Source organism: Chiroxiphia lanceolata, chromosome 33 (assembly GCF_009829145.1).
Source record: "Chiroxiphia lanceolata isolate bChiLan1 chromosome 33, bChiLan1.pri, whole genome shotgun sequence".
Classification (NCBI taxonomy): domain Eukaryota; kingdom Metazoa; phylum Chordata; class Aves; order Passeriformes; family Pipridae; genus Chiroxiphia; species Chiroxiphia lanceolata.
Window position 1 is genome coordinate 207,848 of NC_045669.1, and position 26,463 is coordinate 234,310.

General features: G+C 48.8%; 2 protein-coding genes across 2 annotated transcripts in view; one reads left to right on the forward strand and one right to left on the reverse strand.

Moving 5' to 3' along the window:
• Window positions 1–26,463, forward strand: part of LOC116779928 (estradiol 17-beta-dehydrogenase 8-like) — a 79,557-nt gene that overhangs the window by 31,846 nt on the left and 21,248 nt on the right.
• LOC116779956 (zinc finger protein 239-like) lies at window positions 7,739–10,060 on the reverse strand. The gene is made up of 2 exons (XM_032674472.1): window positions 10,012–10,060; window positions 7,739–9,366 (listed from the first exon to the last, which is right to left on the reverse strand). The coding sequence occupies exons 1-2, from the start codon at window positions 10,058–10,060 to the stop codon at window positions 8,435–8,437; spliced, it is 981 nt and encodes a 326-aa protein (XP_032530363.1). The 3' UTR covers window positions 7,739–8,434.

Genomic DNA, 26,463 nt, shown 5'->3' on the forward strand with positions numbered 1-26,463 from the left:
GTCTTTAAGCTTGCGGTACACGAATTTTTGAGAGGTAGATAGCGAGAGGCCCATATTTTTGGAGTTACTTAGGCTTCTGTTAATCTGCAGTTCGTTTTTGGTTTTGGGTTGTGGTTTGTTTTTGTGGGGTTTTTTTGTTTGTTTTTTTTTTTTTTTTAAAGTTTGTGAGGGTGGGAGATGGGATTAGGGGTTTTCCCGGTGCTCACCTTTTCTCGGTGCGGTGGCCGCCTTGTCGTGATTCTGGAGTTCAGTCGGGAAGGACCAGCGGGACGAAAACGCCTCTCTCCGTGTCATCTGAGCCCTCGTGGCGTATGGGAGGCTTTTTAAGACAAAAACCTCTACCTTCGCCGCACGTTGGGAGCCATATGCCGCGGTCCGAATGGGGGAGGGGAATGGGGCCGCGACACGGCACGGATCCCAGACACAAAGGTGGGGTGCAGGTAGAATCTTTAATCCAGCGTGCACATGGGGTTTTTATCCGAAGGGAAAGGGCCAGAACATAGGGTGGAGCAGGAGACAGACAGGTCGGGGGACAAACCGGGATTGAGCCGTGGGCAAAACAGGGGGGGGGAAAACGCAGGAGGGACTAGGGGAGGAGAGGGCGAATGGGGGCTGTCTCCTGTCGCAGCTCCTCCAGCCAGTCGGCAGAGAGGACAGAGGTGCACGGGGGTGAGCAGGCCGGGGCATGCCCGGAAGATACAAATTCGGGGGAAACACACAATGTGTAAAGTCCATTCAATCGCTGTACATATTTTTCCATTTCTGGAATCGTTCCCATTCTGATTCCTGGTCCTCGACAGTGTCCAGCTGCAGGGAAAGTTCACCACCCTGGACACAGAAAAATAAAAGAAAAGGAAACTCAACATGATCGAAAGGCAGTGAATTCTGGGAAAACCTCTCAAGGGAGTGGCCATGGCAACTGTATTTATCATCTACTGGAAACCAGCCTAGAAAACACTTGAAAGATTCCCCGACAGAAAGAAAAAACTTTAGACCTACTTAAGAATTTGGGAGACACTTCTGGCAACAATACTTCTGGATCCCTTGGAGCTCATGATGAAACTCCTCATTTAGAATCTAAGAATTCCTCCAGTGTCCAGCACAGCAAATACCCTCAGGGCTTTTGTAGCAGCTGGGGAAAGGACCAGGTTGTTTTCTGAGCAGCCTCTGCTGAGGAGAAGGCAGAAACTGAGCTCCCCAGGCTCTCCAGGAAAACTTCATCTGACAATTGCCCCACAGAAATAGGTAACTAGGCTCAAGAGTCACAAAAAGGGACATTTAGGACCAGCTTACTGAGGCAGAGGCTTGCAGGGCTCTCGGAAGGGCTTCAACGCCATTGCTTGGCTGCTGGACAGTGGCTTCCAATCTGCTGTTCTCACTTGCAAAGTTTAAGAAGAAATACAGCTCTTATTCCCAGAAAATCCAATGCCAGACAAACTGTGCTAAGGAACAGAAGCCACAGCAGAAGTGTCCTTCAAAATCCCACTGACTCTCCCCTTGTTTCCACCCAATCCCCCAAAGCCACAGACCCCTCGCTTCACTGGGTTACTCTCTTAGTCTTGCGCGTCTTCTTCCAGGAGGTCCTGCAGTCCCTGGGAGGAAGTTATTGCCTCTCTTTCCTTGTCATCCAAGGCAGTCTTCAAGTCAGGAACAAAATGCTCAGACTGAAGATGCTTTTCTTCCTCCTCCTGCAGCTGTAAAATCATGGGAAGAATGCACAGTTGTCAGGGGAGCTTTTCCAGAGAGGAGCCAGTTGCTGCTGAAGAACTCAGGTGCTGCATGTCTGTGTGCATCCCCTCTGCCCAAAGAACTGCAATCCATTCAAGTCCCTTCAAAGCTTCACTTCTACTCCCCAATGAACACAATGAACACTGTTTTGTCCGATTTCAGGATGGATAGGAAGCAACAGGCACCCCCAGGTTTCTCCCTGTGGGGACAGGCTTTCCATACCTCTGCGTCAGCCCTGCCCAGCTCCTCCTGCAAGTGCAGATTATCTTCCTCCAGGTGAGCCTCATGGCTGCCAGGAACCACAAGAGTACTCCTAAAGCATGCAAAATTTCATCGGAAACATGTCTGATCCTGCATCAGTTTTCCCCTGCTGGCTCCCAAAACAGCTCTTCCCCCCTTTCCTACAAGCTCCGGGAAAGCAAAGCCAAGTCCATGGAAGCATTGGAGAATTTCTCTTACAAGGGGCCTCCCTAAAGCAGCCTCAGCTACCAGCTCAGGTCATGCTGTTCAGGGCTCCTTGCACTGCTCTTCAAAGTCCTCCCAGATGCGGCTGCACAAACTCCCAGGGCAAACCCTTCGACCCCCTGACCATCTCCATGGCAGGAAGTTTTCCCCTTCTGTGCTCTCAGAGCCCCTCGTGTCCCCTGGGACAGTGTTGCTTCTCTTTCCCCCAATGCTTCCCTTCAGAGCACTTAACGCACCAACTCTGCCTTGCCTTAAACCCCCCTGGCCTGCAGAGCAGCCACGCTGCTGAGCTACTGGCAAGTTTCCCCGTGGCTCTGGCTCTGTGTGGGGGGAGGGCACCACAGACGAGACTTTCTTGCAGACCTCAGAGGGCAAAGGACGAGAGCCCCTGAGGTACGAGAGCAGCCAAGTGCAGACCTGCATTTACCAGTCCCACGGGGAACTGCTTCCACAGGGATCCTCCTTCTTTTTCCCAGCTCATTGCCACACCCCTCGTCTGGGGCACACTTGCAGACTACCCAGAACACCCGGGTGCTGTTTTGACAAAGCCCTCACCTTTCCCCCTGGCCTTGAGCAGGCCTGTCAGCTGCTTTGTTCACAAGGCACTCCAGAATCTCCTTGCTGTTGCAAGGCTGCAAGTTGGAAGGGGGTAAATCCCCACTAAAAGGAGAAAGAATCCCCATTAGAAAGACACAGACAAGCTCTGCAGCTGTTGGAAAGAGCAGCGTCAGCCACATGCCAAGGTTACCTGGTTCTGAGCATCACACTTGGCATGATGCTCCAGTAACAGCCCTGCTACAGCTGTGTTTTTAGACAGGACAGCCAGGTGAAGGGCAGTGTTGCTGTCAGCGTCTGCCAGATTGGGGTCGGCACCGTGTTCCAGCAGAACAGCAACACATTCCTCCTGCTCCTGCTGGACTGCCTGGCAACAACACACCAAAAGGGAAAGACTTCCAACTTTTCCATCCCCCTCTGTCACAACGCCCTCAGCTCCTGAGTGCTGGCATAGAAGACCATCTTCAAAGATGAGCTAACAGAGGCTATGCCGTGCCCATTGCAATAGGCGTGTTTCTATGGTCCTACCCTGCAAGGAATCCTGCCAGACACCTCCCCTTTAACACACCAGCACTAAGCCCCACCTCCAAGCTCAGAAGGCATTCCACACACCTTCATCAGGGCCGTTCTCTTGAAGCTGTCAGCGAGGTTGGGCTGGCTGTTCTTTCTTAGCAGATATCTCACGACATCTGCATGGCCATTGGCTGAAGCCAGATGCAGAGGTGTCCTAAAAATTAAACAGACGCTCTTAACGCAGACAGACAAAGGACGAGCCCAAACTGTGTCTCTACCCAGCACCCTGGGGACCCTGCCCTGACTCTGCTCCTTCTGCTCCTGCTGCTGCTGCTGCTGCAGCCCTGCCCTGATCAGTCAGAGGGCAGAAGAGAACAGGTGAGGGCTGAGCAGCTGCACAACAGCCCTGCAGAGAGACCACGGCCAAGCGGCAGGTGGGCAACACGCGTTTGCAACAGCGCTGGAGCCCGGTCGGCAGCTCCGAGCAGTGAAAAGCTCAAGAGTTCCCTCTCCCAGCTGACAGGGCAAATGTCACTTTTCAAGCCTTGTCCTTAAGAGAGGGCTGCCGAGGACTGCTGCAGCTTGGCTCAGGAGCAGCCAAGGTGTGCCATCAGCGTGGCCCAGAACTCACCGCATCTCCTGGTCTGGCCTGTCGATGCCGACTACCTTCACGTACCAGCGCCAGCGCCTCAGCCAGCCCAGGTCACCGCGGGCGGCCGCGCGGTGCAGCCTGCCCAACCCCTGCTCCCGGAGCTGGGAGGCACTGCTGGAGCTGGTGGCAGCCCAGGGCTGCCCACTGGGGCTGCTGGAGGGCGACTGCCATCGCTTCTTGCTCAGAAGCCACGGCATGGCCCTGCTTGGAACTCCCAGCAGCAGGAAGGGCAAGAAGCCCCCGGTGGGCTGCCGGGAGCCAAGTGGGGATGAGGAATGGGACGAGGGCGAGGTTTAGGGGGAGGGTGACAAAGGGGACAAGGGTGAGAACAGGGACGGGCACAGGGTAGAAAGCACAAGGCAGACGAGGTCGCCCTGCGCAGTGGTCGTGGCCTGCAGCTGCCAAGACGGCGATGCAGGCACGCAATGCTCCCAGAACGGGATGTGCTGCTGCTCCCCGAGAGGCTACAGCAGCTCTGAGCGCCGGCCGCGGGCACCAACAAAGCCGTGCCCGACTGGCACCTGTGGCGTCACAATGGCTGGTGGAAGGCTCAGCACGTCAGCGTGGGGTGTGATAGAGGCCATGGTGCAGGGTGGGGCCGGGCGGGACAGGGCAGGGTGGGGTAGGTGTGAGGGCGGCCCTGCTGGGCCTTGTGGGAAGGAGGCGGCCTGGGCCTTGTGAGGGCGGCCGGCGGGAGTGGGCACTGCCCCGCCTCAGGGCGCCCCGGGGCAGGGCCCGGGACGCTCCCACCGGGCCAGAGGCTGCGGTAGGCACTGGAGCAGCTCCCGCATCACCCACTCTGGCTTTTTGCTTCAGCCTGGAGCCAGGCTGCCTCTGGACACACTGCCATCAAATGAGGCTCAGGAGGAAGTGGCATCCCAGTCCAAGCAGGCGGGGGCCACCACAGCTCTCAAGAAATGCCCACCCAGCGCTCCAAACCCGCCATGCCAGAGTTTCAGGACAATTCCCCAACTCCTTTGTCTTGTCTCTCTTAAAAAGCAGACACCTCAACCCCCCTCCCCCCCTCACAACTGCTCTCTCCTGCTGCTTTGCCAGATGCCAACAGTGAATTTCTGCTCTGCTGCTCCACCAGCCAATGGGCAGCACACAGCAGGGCAGGAAGAAACTTTTAAACACATCTTGTCCCACTTTGTCCTAGTGACAACACCAAGTGAAGGCCCAGAGGTTCTGCACCAGCTTTCTCAGAAGAGGGACGCTACAGTGGACTGCAAGCAGGCTGAAGAAATTTCCCTTTTTTCTGTGGGCTACAAACCGGTCTGCTTCCCACAGGATCAGGTATTTGCCTGTGTTTATGGTTACCAGAAGCTCACCCACTATCTTCTGCCCAGAACACAAAGAGGAGGGCTCGAAAGCACTGGAAGATTCTGGCAACTGCATCGTAGCAATAGCTCACCTGGAGGCCAGGATCTTAACACCACTGTGCTTCAAGCCTTCCCGGAGGAAGGGCACACATTTGCCTGGCCTCTGGGACAGGCTGAAGATGCAACTGTGAGCAGAGCTGAAGGGAGCAGAGGACAGCTCTGGTTCGGCCTTCAGGCCTGGCTTCTCTTTCAGCCTTGAAGATGTCTGCCGGACTCATTTGCACTCAGAGCAAGGGCAGAGAGAGAAGTCTTAACTCCCGGCCTGGGAAGAAAGCCTTAAGAAGCCTTCAAAAATATGACTCTCCTCATCCCTCCCACCTAGGCCCAAAGAGCTCCAATTCTGTCACCAAACGCAGCAGTTCTCCTCAAATGTCGGGACAGTTCTGGCAGCTGTGCCCTTTCTGCCAAAGTTGGACAGGTCCCCACCTGCCCCAGAGGCAAGTAGAGGGAAGAAGAGGGGACAGCCTTGGGATGGGGGAATGGGAGAAGCAAAGCCGGCAGGGGGAACAGAAGAAAACGAGGACACATCCTGGAGTCTTGATGGCGACTGCCGTTGGTTCTGGCGGAGGAGCCCCTCTGTGCTTTGTGTGCTTTTGCACAGGCTGCACTGTGGGTGTGGCCCTGCTCTGCTGGTGGCCACTGCTCACCCTCTGCACATAATCATGGAAAGACTAAGGTGCTCTAGTCCAAGGCCTGTTTTGGAACAGGGTTTCCTAGAGTCAGTTGTCCCGATCCCTGAAGGTTGGAAAAGCCTGGAAAGACGTAGGCAAAGAAGACATTCAGTATTTCTGCTTTTTTCCTGTCCTGTGGAACAAGCTCCCCCATCTTGTTGAGAGATGGGTCCACATTTTCCCTGCTTTTCCTTTTGTCACCTACAGACTTAAAGAAGTCCTTCCTGTTGTCTCTTGACATCACTGGCCTGATTCAGTTCCTTTTGGGCTTTAGCTTTACCAACTTCATCCCTGCATGCCCAGACAACATTTCTGTTTTCTTTCTTTGCGTCCACTCTCTGTAGAGATGGGGGGAAATACACTGGGGGATTTGTTCCCCAGTGTCATGGGTTTACTTGTTCTAAAAAATCAAACGGGAATTTTCTTTCCCCTGCTGCCTGTGGGGGAGGGATGTTGAATGGGGAGGACAGTTTTCTGCCTTGGGTGATTACCTACCCAAAGGAGCTGGCTGGCAGAGCTACATTCCAGCCTGACAGCTCTCTCTGGGGCTGGGGGGGCGGCGTGAGGAGTTTTTTTCTCCCCTCCTCTCCTTGGAAAGTGGCACTTCACTTTTTGCCTTAACAGAGGCAAGGTGCGTGTGTGTTGGAAAAAGCTCTGAGGCCATTTTGCTCTCAACCTGGTCATCTGGCTGCTCTCCAGCCTCGGCTTGCCTGCACGCTGCTCTGTCTCCAGCCCCAATCTGCTCAGATTCCATCGGAGAGTTTTGTGCTCACCGACGAAAAAAGGGGAGTCCTGAGCACAGCCAGTCACAGACAGCGTGAGTTTAGTGGGAAAGAAACCGCCCTTCTTTCCCCTTTTCCCCTTCCCCTCCTCGGTGGGGGAAAATCTCCATTTTCGGCTTTTCCTGCGATCCGGGGCCCAACAGCGCCCCCTGCCGGCCAACACCGAGCACTGCAGGCCCCGCCCCTCCAGGGATCCAACAGCGCCCCCTGCCGGCCAACACCGAGCACTGCAGGCCCCGCCCCTCCAGGGATCCAACAGCGCCCCCTGCCGGCCAACACCGAGCACTGCAGGCCCCGCCCCTCCAGGGATCCAACAGCTCCTGCCAACCGGGATTGGAATTGCGACAGAGCACAGGGAAGTATCAAACTGTTTCCTTTGTTTGAAGGGGACTTTTTGGGTACAGGATTATTGTTTAGTTGGTTTGGTGTTCTTTTGCTGGTTTTGCCAATACACATGTATCCTTTAATAAAGGGTTGTTATCTCTTCCTTTTTTCCATACTTCCTCGATTGGAGCCTCTTAATTTTGGATTTACAATTGCTGAGAGAGACCAGTTTGGTCTACTTCATAACTCATCCTCCTTAGCAAAACATTCCAGTCTCTTTAAACTCAGACAGGAGGGTAGTGGAGTGGTTTCAACAGGCCCCTGGCATCTGGCCAGGGTTAAACCACGACACAAGGGGAACCAGGAGGATGTGGAGACCCCGTCACGGGAGAGTGGAAGGCTCAGACTAAGTTTTAAAAAGCAAAGTCTTGCCAGAGAGTCTGGAGGTGCTGGAAGGACTCCCTGGCTTTCTGAACTCCTTCCCAGGGAAGGGTTTGGGTGGGGCTAAATCCTCTCTTAGCCCTGGACTGTGTTCATGGTTTAAACTTAAAGGAATTACAGAGCTCTTAAACCACTTTGTCCTGCAGGTTTTCATGATGGCAAAACCAGAATATTTATATAAAATGAATAATGTACTTTACACAAATGATCAGACAAAAACCTTAATCAGAACTATTTACTGCACAGCAGAAACACTAAAACAATATAAACACTAAAAATCTACTAGTAGAGTCTAATATAGCATAAAGCAGTACAGGGCACTATAACAAAGCATTTATTGAAGAAGTTCTACTAAAGCTGGCAAAAAGAAATAATTATTAAGTAGAGATCTGATGTAACTCACACAGACCAAAGTTTGTGGGGAGATCTCTTTCTCTCAGCCTTGAGGAGTGACCTTGGAGGGCGTCCCCAGCCAAGGGAGGAATCTCCACACACCCCCCAGGGAGGGTTTTGTCAGGAAGAACCCGACTGCATGAGAGGGGACTGGACTTTTTATAAGATAAAGTGATTGAGTGCCAGGCCTGCCTTTCCAGGCCAGCTCTCAGCTTATCTGTCAACTCAGACTTCAACCAGCAGGGTGTGTGGTCAACGTTGGACCAACCAGGATGGTTTGAGCAGAGTTAACACCGAGACAACACCCCGGCTCCAGCAGTTGATCTTGTGCGACAGCTTGATTATGAGCTTGATTGGACCTTGGGTCTGGCCAGGCTGGGACTATCCTGCCACAGTCCACCAGCCAGGGGTCTTCCCAAGGTGGGTCACTGGGAATGTGGGTCACCAAGCCTGTTCCCAAGGTGGGTCCTCCAACAGGTGATGGAGTTGGAGCAGCAGATGAAGCTCTTCCCGCAGTCAAGGTTTCCCTTACTGGTGGGTCCGTTGGTGTGTGGTCAAGGCAGAACTGTGGGTGAAGCTCTTCCCACACTCCCCACACTTGTAGGGCCTCTCCCCAGTGTGGATGCACCGGTGGTTGACGAGGGTGTAGTTGCGTTTGAAGCCCTTCCCACAGTCAGTGCAGCGGAAGGGCCTCTCATCCGTGTGCGTCTGCTGGTGCTTGAGGAGATCTGAGCTGCTCCGAGACCTCTTCCCACACTCGAGACATTGGTAGGGCCATTCCCCAGTGTGGGTCTTCTGGTGCTGGGTCAGGCTGGATTTGACGCGGAAGCTCTTCCCACATTCCAAGCACTTGTAGGGCTTCTCCCCCGTGTGCACGCGCTGGTGAGCGATGAGGTCGGAGCTGTCTCTAAAGCTTTTCTTGCATTCCCCACATATGTAGGGCTGCTGCCCCTGTTCCTCAATGTGAATCTGCTGGTGGCGGATCAGGCGGTAGCTGACGGTGAAGCCCTTCCCGCATTCCAAGCACTTGTAGGGCCGTTCCCCCGTGTGCACCCGGCGGTGGGTGAAGAGGTGGGAGCCATAGATGAAGGTCTTCCCACACTCCGCACACTCGTAGGGCCGTTCCCCAGTGTGGACACGCTGGTGGGCAAGGAGGTTGCAGCTCCAGCTGAAGCTCTTCCCACAGCTGGGGCACTTGTAGGGCTTCTCCACGGCACTGACGCGCTCCTGCACCACCAGTTTGGAGCTCTGGCTCAAGCTCCGACCGCCTTCCCGGCACAGGCTGGGTCTTTCCTCCTCAGAGAACCCTGGGCTGGCTTTGGAGCCCCTCCTCCGGGGGGATCTCCGGGCCTTTTCCTCCCCGCTGCCTTCCTGTGCTGTGGAGCCCTTCAAAATGGCCTCTCCCACCAGGGTCTGCCGGGGGGATTTGTCCTCCGTGCCCTCCGTCCTCAGCTCGGGGCCTGGGGCAGGAAGGAAGGACAGGGAGGGGATTTGCCTCCGGCCCAGAGGGAAGGGGGAGGAGAAGGAAGACAGAGAGGAAGGAGGGTAGAGAAGGAAGAAGGACAGGAAGGAATATGAAGGGAAAGAACAAGAAGAAAAAGCAACAAGGAGAGGAAGGAAGAAGAAGGAAGGAAGAAGAAGGAAGGAAGGAGAAGGCCCAGAACTGGACACAGCACTCGAGGTGTGGCCTCAACAGTGCCAAGTACAGGGGAAGAACCACTGCCCTGGTCCTGCTGGCCACGCTGGCCCTGAGAGAAGGAAGGAGCAAGGAGACAAGGAATGATGGAAAGGAAGGAGAAGACAGAACAAAGAAAAAGGAGAAAGGAGAGAAAGGAAGGAGAAGGAAGAAGGAGAAAGAGGAAAAAACATAAGGAAGAAGGAGAGGGAGGAACAAGGAGAAGGAAGAAGGAAGGAAAAGGAACAAGGAGTGGAAGGAAGGACAGGGAGGGGATTTGCCTCCGACCCAGAGGGAAGGCCAAGGACATCCCCCCAAATCCAGCCCCGGCAGGATGGCAGCGGCAGCGGGTTGTCCTGCAACCGGGGGCGATGCTGGGCTGGGAGATACAGGACAAGACAGGGCAAAGGGGCACTGACTTCCTCCTCACCTGCCCAGGGGGCCCATGGCATCTTCCTCTTCCTCACAGCCTCCTTCATCTGGTCAAGCTTTGGGAAAGAGAAATCCTGATGGGGGGAAAAACAAGGGTTGAGCGCGTTGGGTTGGGGGTTCCTCCTGCCAAAGTCAATCTCTAGAAGTCACTGAGCACCTCGTGTCCATAAAAACCTCCTAAACAACAACTTTCAGCCAAAGTCCCCCCAGAACTCCAAGGTTCAGACCAAAAAAACCCTTCCAGGAGTTCCCCCTCTCAGGTCTCTCCACTTTGGGGTTCTGGGGGTCCCCCCTCTTTGGGCTGCTGGGGGTCCCACATGTAGTGGGGGGCCCCCCTCTCTGGGTTGCTGGGGGTCCCAGGAATCCCAGGGGTCTTCCAACTTTGGTATTCTGGGGGACCCCCTTCTCTGGGCTGCTGGGGGTCCTGCAGTTCCCCCCTCTCCACGGTCCCCCTGCTTAGGGATGAGGGCGGTTTTGGAGGCCCCAGGGGTCTCTTCTCCCCTGAATCCTTGCTTTGGGGTGCTGGGGCTCTCAGGGATCCCATCTCTCTGGGGTCTCCCCCTCTCCACACTGCTGTGGGTCCCAGAAATCCCGGGGGTCCCTTTCTCCGAGCTCCCCTTTCTCTGGGGCCCCCCTGGCTGGGCTGACGGGGGTCCCAGCACTCCCCCTTCTCTGGGCTCCCCACTTCAGTGTCCCAGGGCTCCCAAGAGTACCCCCTCTCCAGGGCCCCAGTTCAGGGTTCCTGCACTCCCAACCCTCCCCTCTCTGCAGGTTCCCCCCTCCTTCCAGGCTGACGGGGGTCCCGCGGTGCCGGGATCGCCCCTCTCCGCTCTCCCCACTCCGGGGGTCTCAGCAGCCCCCACCGCCTGTTCCTCCTCCTCTTCCTGCTCCTCTGGGCCTGGGGCCCCCCTGCCTGGCCAGACCCAGTTTTCCAGACCCCACACCCCTCTTTCTTTGACTCCAGGATCCCCCCTGTCCCCACTTTCCTCACCATCCCACCTCTCCCAGTCCCTCCATCCCCCTATTTCCTTCACCATGGAGACCACTGGCCCCCCATTCCTGGCCATCCCACCCCACCTCACCCCCAGGTCCCCTTTCCCTTGACCCTGGGCCCCCCTGGAGCCCCTTCCCAGTTCTCACAGCTCTCCCCGTTTCTCCCTTTCCTTGACCCTGGGACCACCCTGACCCCCAAATCTCCCTGTCTCCCCACTTCCCCATTCCTGCCTTATCCTGCAGGGTGCTCCTGGAGTGGCTCAGGGACCCCCTGAATGCCTCATTCCTGGACACCAGATCCCCCCTGCACCCCCTTATCCAGACCACCACCCCCCGCACTCACTTCCCCGGCTCCAGAACCCCCTGCACCCCCTTTCCCAGTCATCCCACCTCTCCCAGACTCCCTTTTCCTTCACCCTGGCACTCCCTGGACCCCCAGTCCTGCCCATCAGGACCCTCCTGCACCTCCTCTCCAACACTGGCACTCTCACCCCCTTCCTCAGCTCCAGGATCCCCTGCAACCCCTTTCCCAGCCATCCCACCTCTCCAAGTCCCCACACCCTCCCTTCTCCTTCACCCTGCCACCCCCTCCACCCCCACTCCTGCCTTTCCCACTCCCCAACCCCTCCTTTCCTCAACACCCGGCACCCCCTGAACTGCCCTTCCTGCACATCCCGGCTCTGCCCACCCACTGAACCCCCTTTCCCTCACACTGGAGGCCCCTGCACCCTCCTTTCCTGGACACAAGGACCCCAGAGACCCCCTGGGCCCCCTCTCCCAGTCTCTACATCCACCCTTTTCCTTCCCTCTGGGACACCCCCAAACCCCCATTCCTGGCCACAGGAACCCCCTGGCACCCCCTTATTCTGCACTAAGACCCCCCTGCAACCTCCTTGCCCGCCCAGCCCGCCTCTCCCAGCCCCCAGGCCCTGCTTTCCCTTCACGCTGCTACCCCCTGCACCCCCAGGCCTGCCTTTGCCACAACCCACAGGACCCTTTTCTTTGGAACACGGGGGACCCCCTGAACCCCGGTTTCTGGCCATTCTCCCAACCCCCAGGACCTCCCTTTCCCCTGTTGCAGAATGATTCAAATTTAGTAGTAGAATGGCTAAGGCTTAGTAGGAGAGTAGGCCTAGAGAGCAGCACTCCAAAGTAGTAGGTTAGCAACCTTGTTCGTGAGAAAGGAATGTACTGAAGAGGTAGGAACAATAATCAAAGGATTTAGCCAAGCATGTATATAACAATTTGTTGCCTTAGATATAGTAAGGGTCTGCTGAACAGTTTCTATGGGGTTTCTATGGGGTAAGACAACTTAAGTGGATTTATGATTAAAGTAGATGATTACCAATTGTTATCAGTATGAAATATGAGTTTGTGTTTGTAACTAAGTGTAACTGCTTACAAGTAAAACTGCACGTAGACATGTTTGTGTGAGAGTATAAAAGCTGTATGAAAAATGAGGGTCTTCGGAATCCTGACTTGGGACGCTAGTCCTCAGGTTCCCGGGCCCAAATAAAGCACCGCATAAACCGGCACTCTGTTGGTTTGTGTTTTTGTTATGGGCAACAGTTTTCTGGCGACCCAGGAAGGGACTCCGGGGGTAGCTGGGGCGGCTCACGAGCTGATCCACTCCATGCCGGCAACCAGGTGATTTCTGGGGAGACATCGACCCGTGCCCGACCCCGCGCCCGACGGACAACCATCCAGGTAAGCCCGGAGGTGCTTTATTCTTTTAGGTTTGTTGGTTGGGAGCCTGCCCATAAGACGGGACCGTGAGTTTACCCGCTGGGTTGGGCAAAGGTTATTGGGAAGCCTAGGCGCTGGTCGTAAGACGGGGCGAAAGCCGCGCTGAACCAGCACTTGTCACTCATAGTGAGACTTGACAAGTTGGTGTAGGAAGGTATTGGTCTATACTGTTCGTATTGTACTGTTTGTATTGTACTGTTTGCTGTTCGTATTATTGTGTGATTGTACAGTGTGTGTGTGACTATGATGCCTTTTAAAACCTTTAGGGCACTATCTTGTGCAGAAAATTATATCCCTAGCGATTCTCCGCTTGGTTGCTTGTTAAAACATTGGAAGGAAGGAAATTTTGGACAAGAGTTAAGTAAGAAACAATTGATTGATTATTGTAATAATGTGTGGCCTCAATATGAGACAGAAGGAATGCAGTGGCCTCGGAACGGTACATTAACTCCGGAAATTATAACCCCCTTGATGCAATATTTACGAGAGAATGAGATGTGGGATGAAATACCGTATTTAGATTTGTTTTATTATTTGAAACATAAGACTGGATGGCAAAAGGAATGTGGTATGTTGGTGTTGAAAGAACTGGATGATAAATGTATAGAATGTCAAGAGCGGAAAATACGGTTTTCAGAACCAGAGGAAGATGTGTCTTTGTTAGTCTCCCCCAGCATAACTCCAAGTGCGCCCCCGGGAGATAGTTTCTCTTCACGTGGGAGGGCACGATCGCCCACCGTGCCCCCACTAGAATCGTCCTCGGATGAGGAGGAAGAGAGAGAGCGAGAATGTGGTTTTGATAGAACTCCGCTAGCAGAACGGACTCGGAAGGGGCGAAAAGAAAGGGGAAGGAGTAGAGAAAAGAGACGGGGAGGGGGAAGGGAGACAGACGTTTCACCCTCACCCCCTAGATTGATGGCCCCTTTGCGGGAAGCAGTTGGAGCAGACAGGAGGAAAGTTATGGTGAAAGTTCCTTTTTCACCTAATGATTTATTAATCTGGAAACAGTCAGCTGGGACATATCGAGAAAATCCGGAGCGGGTAGCTCGTATTATAAAAATGGTTATAAAAACTCAAAATCCAGACTGGAATGATTTACAGGTATTGTTAGATACAATTCTGGATTCAACAGAGAAGGAAATGGTATTCAGGGTGATGGTGGAAAAAGCGAAAGAAAGAATTCGAATTTTGCCACGGGCAGCACGGGGAACAGTAAATGATTTTGTGCCGCGAGAAGATCCTGAGTGGGATCCGAATGTGTCTGGAGATTATAAAAAGTTAAGAATTTACCAGGAATTATTGGTAGAGGGAGTACGATGTGGGATACCAAAAACACTAAACTGGTCAAAGTTATACTCAGTAAGACAGGATAAAGGGGAATCTCCTTCAGCCTTCTTAGAGAGGTTAAAAGAGACAGCACGGAAATATACAAATTTAGATGTTGAAGATGAATCAGGAAAATTGCAATTAGCATTGATTTTTATGGGACAATCACAGGAAGACATTAGGAAAAAGCTTCAGAAGTTAGAAGGTGGGGAGACAAGAGATTTGGAAAAATTATTAGAAGTAGCCTGGAAAGTGTACAATAATAGAAAAAAGGAATCTACTAAGAGGCAGCAAGCAAGCTTATTGGCACTTCTGCAAGCTCCAGGAGGGAATAATGGGGCCAGTAGCCATAGAGGACGGGGTCGCGGTAATAGAGGAAGGGGAGGAATGGGTAGAGGATTTAACAAACAGTCGGGATTCGGAAATCCGTGTGGGGGAGGACGTGGTAAGATAGGCCCAAATCAATGTGCTCTTTGTAAAGGACAAGGACATAGGAAAAATGAATGCCCACTGAATGCTGGAAATGGAATGAATCCGTGGCAATTGAATGCTGGAAATGGAATGAATCCATGGAGCCCCCAGAGCTTTGCAAATTCGCAAAACCCTGTTAATATGGGCACGCCACAAGGTGTCGCTCAAGCATTTATGTTAGGGAATTACCAGAATCAAAGTTGACTAGATCGGGATTTAACAGTTGTTTTAGAAGTAGAGGGAGAGCCGACAGAATTTAGAATAGATACTGGAGCTAGTTTCTCGGCAATGAATAAATTGATGGGGCCATTAAGTGATTCAACTGCATGGGTGGTAGGAGTTTCAGGACAAATAGAGGAAAAGACGTTTCTAAGACCCCTAGATATCAAATTTAGAGGAAAAGAATTAGATCATCAATTTTTGTACATGCCCAACAGTCCTGAATGTTTACTAGGAAGAGATCTGCTCTCAGCCTTGCAAGCTAAAATTATATTTGAAAAAGGGAGGGTCAAGATAGAAATTCCGGAAGAGAACTTAGCAAAAATTTTTGTTGTAAAAGAGGTAGAAAAGGAAGAGATACCGCAGGAAATAGAACAGGCTGTAGTGCCTTGGGTATGGGAAACAGGGGTCCCTGGAAAATCCAAAGCTGCTACTCCAGTTAGAATAGAATTAAAGGAAGGAGCACAACCCGTTAGAGTGCGACAATACCCAATTAGTTCAGAAGCCAGGAAAGGAATAGCCCCAATGATCTCACAGTTTTTAGTTTTAGGGATATTAAAAGAATGTGAGTCAGAGTTTAATACTCCCATTTTTCCAGTAAGAAAGCCTAATGGTAAGTATAGGTTAGTACAAGACTTGAGAGCAGTAAACCTCATTACAAAAGATATCCACCCAGTAGTAGCAAATCCCTATACTTTGTTAACATCTGTTTCTGAGAGATTTCAGTGGTTTACAGTGATTGACCTGAAAGATGCCTTCTTCTGCATACCACTGGCACCAGAAAGTTGGAAGATTTTTGCCTTTGAGTGGGAAAACCCAGAGACTGGACGAAAGCGACAGCTTACTTGGACTCGATTACCACAAGGATTCAAATGCTCACCTATGATATTTGGTAATCAGTTAGCAAAAGAACTTGAAGAATGGAAGACTACTCAGGTAAAAGAATCTCCTTTTTCATATATAATACTTCAGTATGTTGATGACATCTTCCTGGGGGCTACAGAACAGGGACTCTGTCGTCAGTTAACCATTGAACTGTTAAACATGCTGGGGCAAGCAGGCTACCGGGTTTCAAAAGAAAAGGCTCAACTAGTAAAACAGAAAGTCATTTATCTGGGATGTGAAATTTCCCAAGGAGTCCGGCGTTTGGGTGCAAATCGTATACAAGCAATATGTGCTATCCCGGTACCCCGAAATAATCAGGAATTAAGATCTTTTCTAGGAATGGTCGGATGGTGCAGGCTGTGGATTCCCAGCTTTGGACTAACTACCAGACCACTATATGAAGCAGTAAAAGAGCCCAAGCTGACCTGGGGGACAAAGCAGGAGAAAGCATTCCAGGAACTGAAAAGAGCCCTCCAGGAAGCACCTGCCCTGGGACTACCAGACCTAACCAAAGAATTCCAGCTCTATGTCTGCGAGAGACAACGAACGGCTCTAGGAGTACTCACTCAGCAGTTAGGATCCTGGAAGAGACCGGTTGGGTATTTCTCCAAACGGCTAGACGCAGTAAGTGGGGGATGGCCGGGGTACCTCAGAGCTGTGGCAGTGACGGTTATTCTAATTCAAGAAGCACGAAAATTGACTCTGGGGAAACACATGGTGGTGTACGTGCCCCACATGGTCATAACAGTTTTGGAACAAAAAGGGGGGCATTGGCTCTCATCTAGCCGCATGTTACAGTATCAGGCTTTGTTAAGAGAGCAAGATGATGTTGAACTGAAAATCACTAACCATCTCAACCCAGCAGAATTCCTTAGGTCCACAAAGGAAGAAGGTGTCCTGGAGCATGACTGTGTAGAGACCATTGAACAGGTCTACGCGAGTAGAAAAGACCTGAAGGATGAACCATTGACAGATCCTGACTGGGAGTTGTACACCGACAGATCTAGCTTTGTAGAAAATGGCACCAGGTATGCTGGGTATGCAGTAGTTACTCTACAACAAGTGATAGAAGCAAATGCACTACCCCCAGGTACGTCTGCACAAAAGGCCGAAATATGGGCATTGGTAAGGGCCTTAATATTGAGTCAAGGAAAGAGAGTTAATATATGGACTGACTTCAAATATGCCTTTGGAGCAGTTCATGTTCACGGAGCACTCTGGAAAGAGAGAGGACTTCTTACTTCTCAAGGGACAACAATTAAACATCGAGAAGAAATTTTACAGTTGCTAGAGGCAATACACAAGCCCTCAGCAGTGGCAATAATGCATGTCAGAGGACATCAAACTGATCCCGGACGAGAATTTCAAGGTAATCTACAGGCTGACCAAGCAGCTAAGCAAGCCGCCAGAGAGGTATGGACTCAGATGGCTCTTTTACCCTTTCGGAATAATCCAGCAATAGCATATATGGAAGAAAAACCATATTATTCACAGGAAGATGAGAAATTAGCTCAAATAACAGAAGCAAGGAAAAATATTAAAGGGTGGTACATCACTCCCATAGGACAAGTAATCTTACCTGTCAGAATAATGAAAGCAGTACTCGAGATGGAACATAACAAGTGCCACTGGGGTGCAGAAGCAATGGTAAAATTTCTGAAAAATGAGATTCTCTCAAACCAGATGTTAACACTAGCAAAAAGGGTAAATGCAATGTGTCCCATGTGTATTAAAAATAACCCAGTGGTCAGAAAACAGGTACAAATGGGAAAGTTACAGATAGGACAGTAACCAGGAGACTATTGGCAAATAGATTTTTCTGAGTTGCCTAAGGCCCAATCCTATAAGTATTTGTTAGTATATGTTTGTACCTTTTCAGGATGGCCAGAAGCCTTTCCATGCAGGACTAATCAAGCAAAGGAAGTAGTCAAGACTCTTCTGAGAGAAATTATTCCGAGATTTGGGGTGCCTCTAGGGTTATCATCTGATCGAGGGCCACACTTTACCGCAGGGATAGTGCAAGAAATATCCGTTATATTAGGAATAACATGGAATCTCCATACACCATGGAGACCCCAATCCAGTGGACAAGTAGAGAGGATGAATCAGACATTGAAAGGTCAATTAAAGAAAATCTGTCAAGAAGCAAAAATTCCGTGGCCCCAAGCATTACCACTCGCCTTGTTGAGAATCAGGATTAAACCCAGGGAGAGAATAGGAGTAAGTCCATACGAAATATTGTATGGCAAGCCCTATCATGCAGCTACCTATCAAGGGGATCCTCATGTGGTGGGGGATCAAGCAGTGTTTAACTATGTGTTATCCTTAAATAAAACTCTCACAGCCCTCAGAGGAGCGCTGCAGTGGAATCGACCTCTGCCCCTGGAGAATCCGGTTCATGACATTTCTCCAGGAGACCAAGTCTATGTGAAAAACTGGTCGGTGGAACCATTAAAGGAAACATGGGACGGTCCTCGCCAGGTGATAATGACCACTCACACGGCGGTGAAGGTCGAGGGAATCGACAATTGGATCCATTACACCCGAATCAAGAAGGTTCCAGTCTCGTGGTCGGTAGAACCTCTCTCACCTACAAGGATGGTATTTCGAGCCAATCATTGAGGATCGTAGTATTCCTGGGGTTGATGAGTTTAGCAGAGACCACTGTGAGAATTGAGACCCCAGATCCTTATTTATTTGTACCAGAGCACACTGATGTGAATTTAACCTGTCTGTTTTCTGATGACCAGGGAGCTGAATTAAGAGATGTTAAAGTCAAGTGGAGATGGAGAGATCAAGATCAAATCATGACAGAAGGAGTGACGACAGCTTGGGATGCGACACAACAAAAAGGTTACACCGTCCTGCAGGTACCCAAAGTGTCTAAAGCTATGGAAGGAACGTATATGTGTGTGGTTTGGATTTGGGAAAGTTTTGATTATGGAGATATAGAAATACGGACAATAAATACAACCCAGAAAACGGTGACCAAAGTGCGAGTTATGCCCACTAGGAAACAATTTGACATGTGGGATGGTCCTCCCTTAAAAATCAATTGTACCTTCCAATTTGATGATTGTCAAAAATCAGTTAAAGTAAAGTGGGGGAAATTGAATATGACAAATCAATCCTGGGAATCACAAAATCAAGGAGTTAGCTGGTGGTCAAATAGTAAGGGAGGTAAAGGGTGGCTGAATATTTCTGATCCCAGAATAGGAAAAACAGAGGGTACATTTCTTTGTGTGGTCTCATGTGGAAAAGAAAAGGATTACGGGATAAGGACAGTAGTAACCGTACCACATCAAGGAGTAAGAGTTAGACCAGAACACAGTGTTTACCCGGCCCAGGAAGGGAGAGATCTGATTCTAAGTTGCAAAATTTCAGAAGGACAGTATTCTGAATATGGGTGGTGGTTTAAGGGACAGAACTTGAAAGTCGGGAAGAAACATCAGATTGAAAAGAAGGCAGATACAATAGTTTTGAAAATCAAAGAAATACGAGGAGGAGAAGATGAGGGCCAATACACTTGCTGGATAAGTAAAGATGACTGGTGGGATACTGGAATTACTGCCGTCCACATAAGGACTGAAAGAATAACCCGGCAAGTAAGTAACCTGCAGATTCCAGATAGAGAAGTAGAACAAGAAAACCTAGTCGTAGGCTTAATTCGTGATTTTGGGAAAGTACAGAATGTCACAAAAATCACTGCATGTCTCCCTATGCCTCATGCTGCAGGAGACCCAATTCCATGGGGAATAATTCCAGTACCACAAATCCCTAGAATGTTTAAGAATACTACATGGAATTGCAGGTTTGTAACCAAAACATGGAATGAAATGACAGATGCATGTTTATTAAGGGACAAAATAACTAAGAAACAATGTGAGCAAATGTCTGGATATTTCAGTTGGGTAGAAAGTGGGAAAATCGGAAAGTTAGAAGGGAATTGTTTAGTCTCAGGTTCGGTGATCTACCCATGTCATAAAGTACAAGTTCAAATAAAACGAGAAAAACGAGAAGAGGTATGTCAAAACATTACTAGCTCTACAACTATGGAAGAGTGGCAAACAATTTGGGGACCCAGCCTACTAGAGGCTTATAGTTATATTGGAGAAGTACAGTGGTGTATTCACTGGAAAGGGAAAAAGAATCAAACTTATTCTACAGGAAATAGAGGAAACCATAATTGGAGGACAGAAACACGTACAAAGGAGAATTGGAATTGTACTCGGATACATACGTGTGACACCCCAGATGATGAAATAGGATTAATACCAGTCAGGACCCTCCTGCAGTTAGGATGTGAGTGTCGAGGATATAACCATACTATTAAAGGACATGTGAAAAACATTGATTGTCACACTACTACAGTTAGAAGTCCAGGAAACCTAGTATGGGTCATGGGACATGGCCAGTGGACCACCCACATGCCCATAGATGGACCAGTTGTACCTGTCACACTAGGGATACCTACTCTCTGTCCATTTTGGAAGCAGGATAAGTTAACATCAGTAGAAATACAACCACGAAGAAAAAGAGAAATTAGTAAAAATATGGATGACTTGGGATTAGGAGATTGGCATGAACCATCAGCAGGAGTTAAATTTGGATGGGCATTAGAGTCTTTGTTTACACCAATCTCAACATACCGTAACAGAGAGATGTTGTTTAAATTAATGGGACAAACTGAAAGGTTAGCAGCAGTCACTAAGAAAGGATTCAAAGATCTAAATTTGCAATTACAAGCCACCACTAGAATGACAGTACAGAATCGAATGGCTTTAGATCTAATCTTATTAAAGGAACACGGAGTCTGTGGATACCTGCATGCAAAGGACGAGCATTGTTGTGTGCACATCCCAAATGTCACTCAAGAAGTAGAGAAAGATATTAGTCAATTAGAACAAATTGATGAAAATGTTCATGGATTACAAAAGGAAGCAGAACACAATAGGATAGGAGAATTATTCAGCTCCCTAGGTCTTCATGTGTCAGGATGGATATCTTCTGTTATCCAGTACGGAATATTGATTGTAATTATTGTTGTCATAGCCATAATTGTTTATAAGTGTCTTTTAGGAATGATTGTAAAAGAAGGTCAACATAAGAGACGTATCATGAAAGCTATAACAAGAAAAGAAGTAATCTCACCACAAGATAGATCACCTCCTGCCTATCAAGAAACTGCAGCCTGAAGATTGCTACGTTTGAGCATCCTTGCAGGAAAAACCTGAAGAATGCTCAAAAGGGGGGACATGTTGCAGAATGATTCAAATTTAGTAGTAGAATGGCTAAGGCTTAGTAGGAGAGTAGGCCTAGAGAGCAGCACTCCAAAGTAGTAGGTTAGCAACCTTGTTCGTGAGAAAGGAATGTACTGAAGAGGTAGGAACAATAATCAAAGGATTTAGCCAAGCATGTATATAACAATTTGTTGCCTTAGATATAGTAAGGGTCTGCTGAACAGTTTCTATGGGGTTTCTATGGGGTAAGACAACTTAAGTGGATTTATGATTAAAGTAGATGATTACCAATTGTTATCAGTATGAAATATGAGTTTGTGTTTGTAACTAAGTGTAACTGCTTACAAGTAAAACTGCACGTAGACATGTTTGTGTGAGAGTATAAAAACTGTATGAAAAATGAGGGTCTTCGGAATCCTGACTTGGGATGCTAGTCCTCAGGTTCCCGGGCCCAAATAAAGCACCGCATAAACCGGCACTCTGTTGGTTTGTGTTTTTGTTATGGGCAACAGTTTTCTGGCGACCCAGGAAGGGACTCCGGGGGTAGCAGGGGTGGCTCACGAGCTGATCCACTCCATGCCGGCAACCAGGTGATTTCTGGGGAGACATCGACCCGTGCCCGACCCCGCGCCCGACGGACAACCATCCAGGTAAGCCCGGAGGTGCTTTATTCTTTTAGGTTTGTTGGTTGGGAGCCTGCCCATAAGACGGGACCGTGAGTTTACCCGCTGGGTTGGGCAAAGGTTATTGGGAAGCCTAGGCGCTGGTCGTAAGACGGGGCGAAAGCCGCGCTGAACCAGCACTTGTCACTCATAGTGAGACTTGACAAGTTGGTGTAGGAAGGTATTGGTCTATACTGTTCGTATTGTACTGTTTGTATTGTACTGTTTGCTGTTCGTATTATTGTGTGATTGTACAGTGTGTGTGTGACTATGATGCCTTTTAAAACCTTTAGGGCACTATCTTGTGCAGAAATTATATCCCTAGCGATTCTCCGCTTGGTTGCTTGTTAAAACATTGGAAGGAAGGAAATTTTGGACAAGAGTTAAGTAAGAAACAATTGATTGATTATTGTAATAATGTGTGGCCTCAATATGAGACAGAAGGAATGCAGTGGCCTCGGAACGGTACATTAACTCCGGAAATTATAACCCCCTTGATGCAATATTTACGAGAGAATGAGATGTGGGATGAAATACCGTATTTAGATTTGTTTTATTATTTGAAACGTAAGACTGGATGGCAAAAGGAATGTGGTATATTGGTGTTGAAAGAACTGGAAATTCTCGTCCGGGATCAGTTTGATGTCCTCTGACATGCATTATTGCCACTGCTGAGGGCTTGTGTATTGCCTCTAGCAACTGTAAAATTTCTTCTCGATGTTTAATTGTTGTCCCTTGAGAAGTAAGAAGTCCTCTCTCTTTCCAGAGTGCTCCGTGAACATGAACTGCTCCAAAGGCATATTTGAAGTCAGTCCATATATTAACTCTCTTTCCTTGACTCAATATTAAGGCCCTTACCAATGCCCATATTTCGGCCTTTTGTGCAGACGTACCTGGGGGTAGTGCATTTGCTTCTATCACTTGTTGTAGAGTAACTACTGCATACCCAGCATACCTGTTGCCATTTTCTACAAAGCTAGATCTGTCGGTGTACAACTCCCAGTCAGGATCTGTCAATGGTTCATCCTTCAGGTCTTTTCTACTCGCGTAGACCTGTTCAATGGTCTCTACACAGTCGTGCTCCAGGACACCTTCTTCCTTTGTGGACCTAAGGAATTCTGCTGGGTTGAGATGGTTAGTGATTTTCAGTTCAACATCATCTTGCTCTCTTAACAAAGCCTGATACTGTAACATGCGGCTAGATGAGAGCCAATGCCCCCCTTTTTGTTCCAAAACTGTTATGACCATGTGGGGCACGTACACCACCATGTGTTTCCCCAGAGTCAATTTTCGTGCTTCTTGAATTAGAATAACCGTCACTGCCACAGCTCTGAGGTACCCCGGCCATCCCCCACTTACTGCGTCTAGCCGTTTGGAGAAATACCCAACCGGTCTCTTCCAGGATCCTAACTGCTGAGTGAGTACTCCTAGAGCCGTTCGTTGTCTCTCGCAGACATAAAGCTGGAATTCTTTGGTTAGGTCTGGTAGTCCCAGGGCAGGTGCCTCCTGGAGGGCTCTTTTCAGTTCCTGGAATGCTTTCTCCTGCTTTGTCCCCCAGGTCAGCTTGGGCTCTTTTACTGCTTCATATAGTGGTCTGGCAGTTAGTCCAAAGCTGGGAATCCACAGCCTGCACCATCAGACCATTCCTAGAAAAGATCTTAATTCCTGATTATTTCGGGGTACTGGGATAGCACATATTGCTTGTATACGATTTGCACCCAAACGCCGAACTCCTTGAGAAATTTCACATCCCAGATAAATAACTTTCTGTTTTACTAGTTGAACCTTTTCTTTTGAAACCCGGTAGCCTGCTTGCCCCAGCATGTTTAACAGTTCAATGGTTAACTGACGACAGAGTCCCTGTTCTGTAGCCCCCAGGAAGATGTCATCAACATATTGAAGTATTATATATGAAAAAGGAGATTCTTTTACCTGAGTTGTCTTCCATTCTTCAAGTTCTTTTGCTAACTGATTACCGAATATCGTGGGTGAACATTTGAATCCTTGCGGTAATCGAGTCCAAGTAAGCTGTCGCTTTCGTCCAGTCTCTGGGTTTTCCCACTCAAAGGCAAAAATCTTCCAACTTTCTGGTGCCAGTGGTATGCAGAAGAAGGCATCTTTCAGGTCAATCACTGTAAACCACTGAAATCTCTCAGAAACAGATGTTAACAAGGTGTATGGATTGGTTACAACTGGGTGCATGTCTTTTGTAATGAGGTTTACTGCTCTCAAGTCTTGTACTAACCTGTACTTACCATTAGGCTTTCTTACTGGAAAAATGGGAGTATTAAACTCTGACTCACATTCTTTTAATATCCCTAAAATTAAAAACTGTGAGATCATTGGGGCTATTCCTTTCCTGGCTTCTAAACTAATTGGGTATTGTCGCACTCTAACAGGTTGTGTTCCTTCTTTTAATTCTATTCTAACTGGAGTAGCAGCTTTGGATTTTCCAGGGACCCCTGTTTCCCATACCCAAGGCACTACAGCCTGTTCTATTTCCTGCGGTATCTCTTCCTTTTCTACCTCTTTTACAACGAAAATTTTTGCTAAGTTCTCTTCCGGAATTTCTATCTTGACCCTCCCTTTTTCAAATATAATTTTAGCTTGCAAGGCTGAGAGCAGATCTCTTCCTAGTAAACATTCAGGACTGTTGGGCATGTACAAAAATTGATGATCTAATTCTTTTCCTCTAAATTTGATATCTAGGGGTCGTAGAAACGTCTTTTCCTCTATTTGTCCTGAAACACCTACCACCCATGCAGTTGAATCACTTAATGGCCCCATCAATTTATTCATTGCTGAGAAACTAGCTCCAGTATCTATTCTAAATTCTGTCGGCTCTCCCTCTACTTCTAAAACAACTGTTAAATCCCGATCTAGTCAACTTTGATTCTGGTAATTCCCTAACATAAATGCTTGAGCGACACCTTGTGGCGTGCCCACATTAACAGGGTTTTGCGAATTTGCAAAGCTCTGGGGGCTCCATGGATTCATTCCATTTCCAGCATTCAGTTGCCACGGATTTATTCCATTTCCAGCATTCAGTGGGCATTCATTTTTCCAATGTCCTTGTCCTTTACAAAGAGCACATTGATTTGGGCCTATCTTACCACGTCCTCCCCCACATTGATTTCCAAATCCCGACTGTTTGTTAAATCCTCTACCCATTCCTCCCCTTCCTCTATTACCGCGACCCCGTCCTCTATGGCTACTGGCCCCATTATTCCCTCCTGGAGCTTGCAGAAGTGCCAATAAGCTTGCTTGCTGCTTCTTAGTAGATTCCTTTTCTCTATTATTGTACACTTTCCAAGCTACTTCTAATAATTTTTCCAAATCTCTTGTCTCCCCACCTTCTAACTTCTGAAGCTTTTTCCTAATATCTTCTTGTGATTGTCCCATAAAAATCAATGCTAATTGCAATTTTCCTGATTCATCTTCAACATCTAAATTTGTATATTTCCGTGCTGTCTCTTTTAACCTCTCTAAGAAGGCTGAAGGAGATTCCCCCTTATCTTGTCTTACTGAGTATAACTTTGACCAGTTTAGTGTTTTTGGTATCCCACATCGTACTACCTCTACCAGTAATTCCTGGTAAATTCTTAACTTTTTATAATCTCCAGACACATTCGGATCCCACTCAGGATCTTCTCGCGGTACAAAATCATTTACTGTTCCCCGTGCTGCCCGGGGCAGAGTTCGAATTCTTTCTTTCACTCTTTCCACCATCACCCTGAATACCATTTCTTTCTCTGTTGAATCCAGAATTGTATCTAACAATACCTGTAAATCATTCCAGTCTGGATTTTGAGTTTTTATAACCATTTTTATAATACGAGCTACCCGCTCCGGATTTTCTCGATATGTCCCAGCTGACTGTTTCCAAATTAATAAATCATTAGGTGAAAAAGGAACTTTTACCGTAACTTTCCTCCTGTCCGCTCCAACTGCTTCCCGCAAAGGGGCCATCAATCTAGGGGGTGAGGGCGAAACATCTGTCTCCCTTCCCCCTCCCCGTCTCTTTTCTCTACTCCTTCCCCTTTCTTTTCGCCCCTTCCGAGTCTGTTCTGCTAGCGGAGTTCTATCAAAACCACATTCTCGCTCTCTCGCTTCTTCCTCATCCGAGGACGATTCTAGTGGGGGCATGGTGGGTGATCGTGCCCTCACACGTGAAGGGAGACTATCTCCTGGGGGTGCACTTGGAGTTATGCTGGGGGAGACTAACAAAGACACATCTTCCTCTGGTTCTGAAAACCGTATTTTCCGCTCTTGACCTCCTATGCATTTATCATCCAGTTCTTTTAAAATCAGCATACCACATTCTTTTTGCCATTCAGTCTTACGTTTCAAATAATAGAACAAATCTAAATATGGTATTTCATCCCAAATCTCATTCTCTCGTAAATATTGCATCAAGGGGGTTATAATTTCTGGAGTTAATGTACCATTCCGAGGCCACTGCATTCCTTCTGTCTCATATTGAGGCCACACATTATTACAATAATCAATCAATTGTTTCTTACTTAACTCTTGTCCGAAATTTCCTTCCTTCCAATGTTTTAACAAGCAACCAAGCGGAGAATCGCTAGGGATATAATTTTCTGCACAAGATAGTGCCCTAAAGGTTTTAAAAGGCATCATAGTCACACACACACTGTACAATCACACAATAATACGAACAGCAAACAGTACAATACAAACAGTACAATACGAACAGTATAGACCAATACCTTCCTACACCAACTTGTCAAGTCTCACTACGAGTGACAAGTGCTGGTTCAGCGCGGCTTTCGCCCCGTCTTACGACCAGCGCCTAGGCTTCCCAATAACCTTTGCCCAACCCAGCGGGTAAACTCACGGTCCCGTCTTATGGGCAGGCTCCCAACCAACAAACCTAAAAGAATAAAG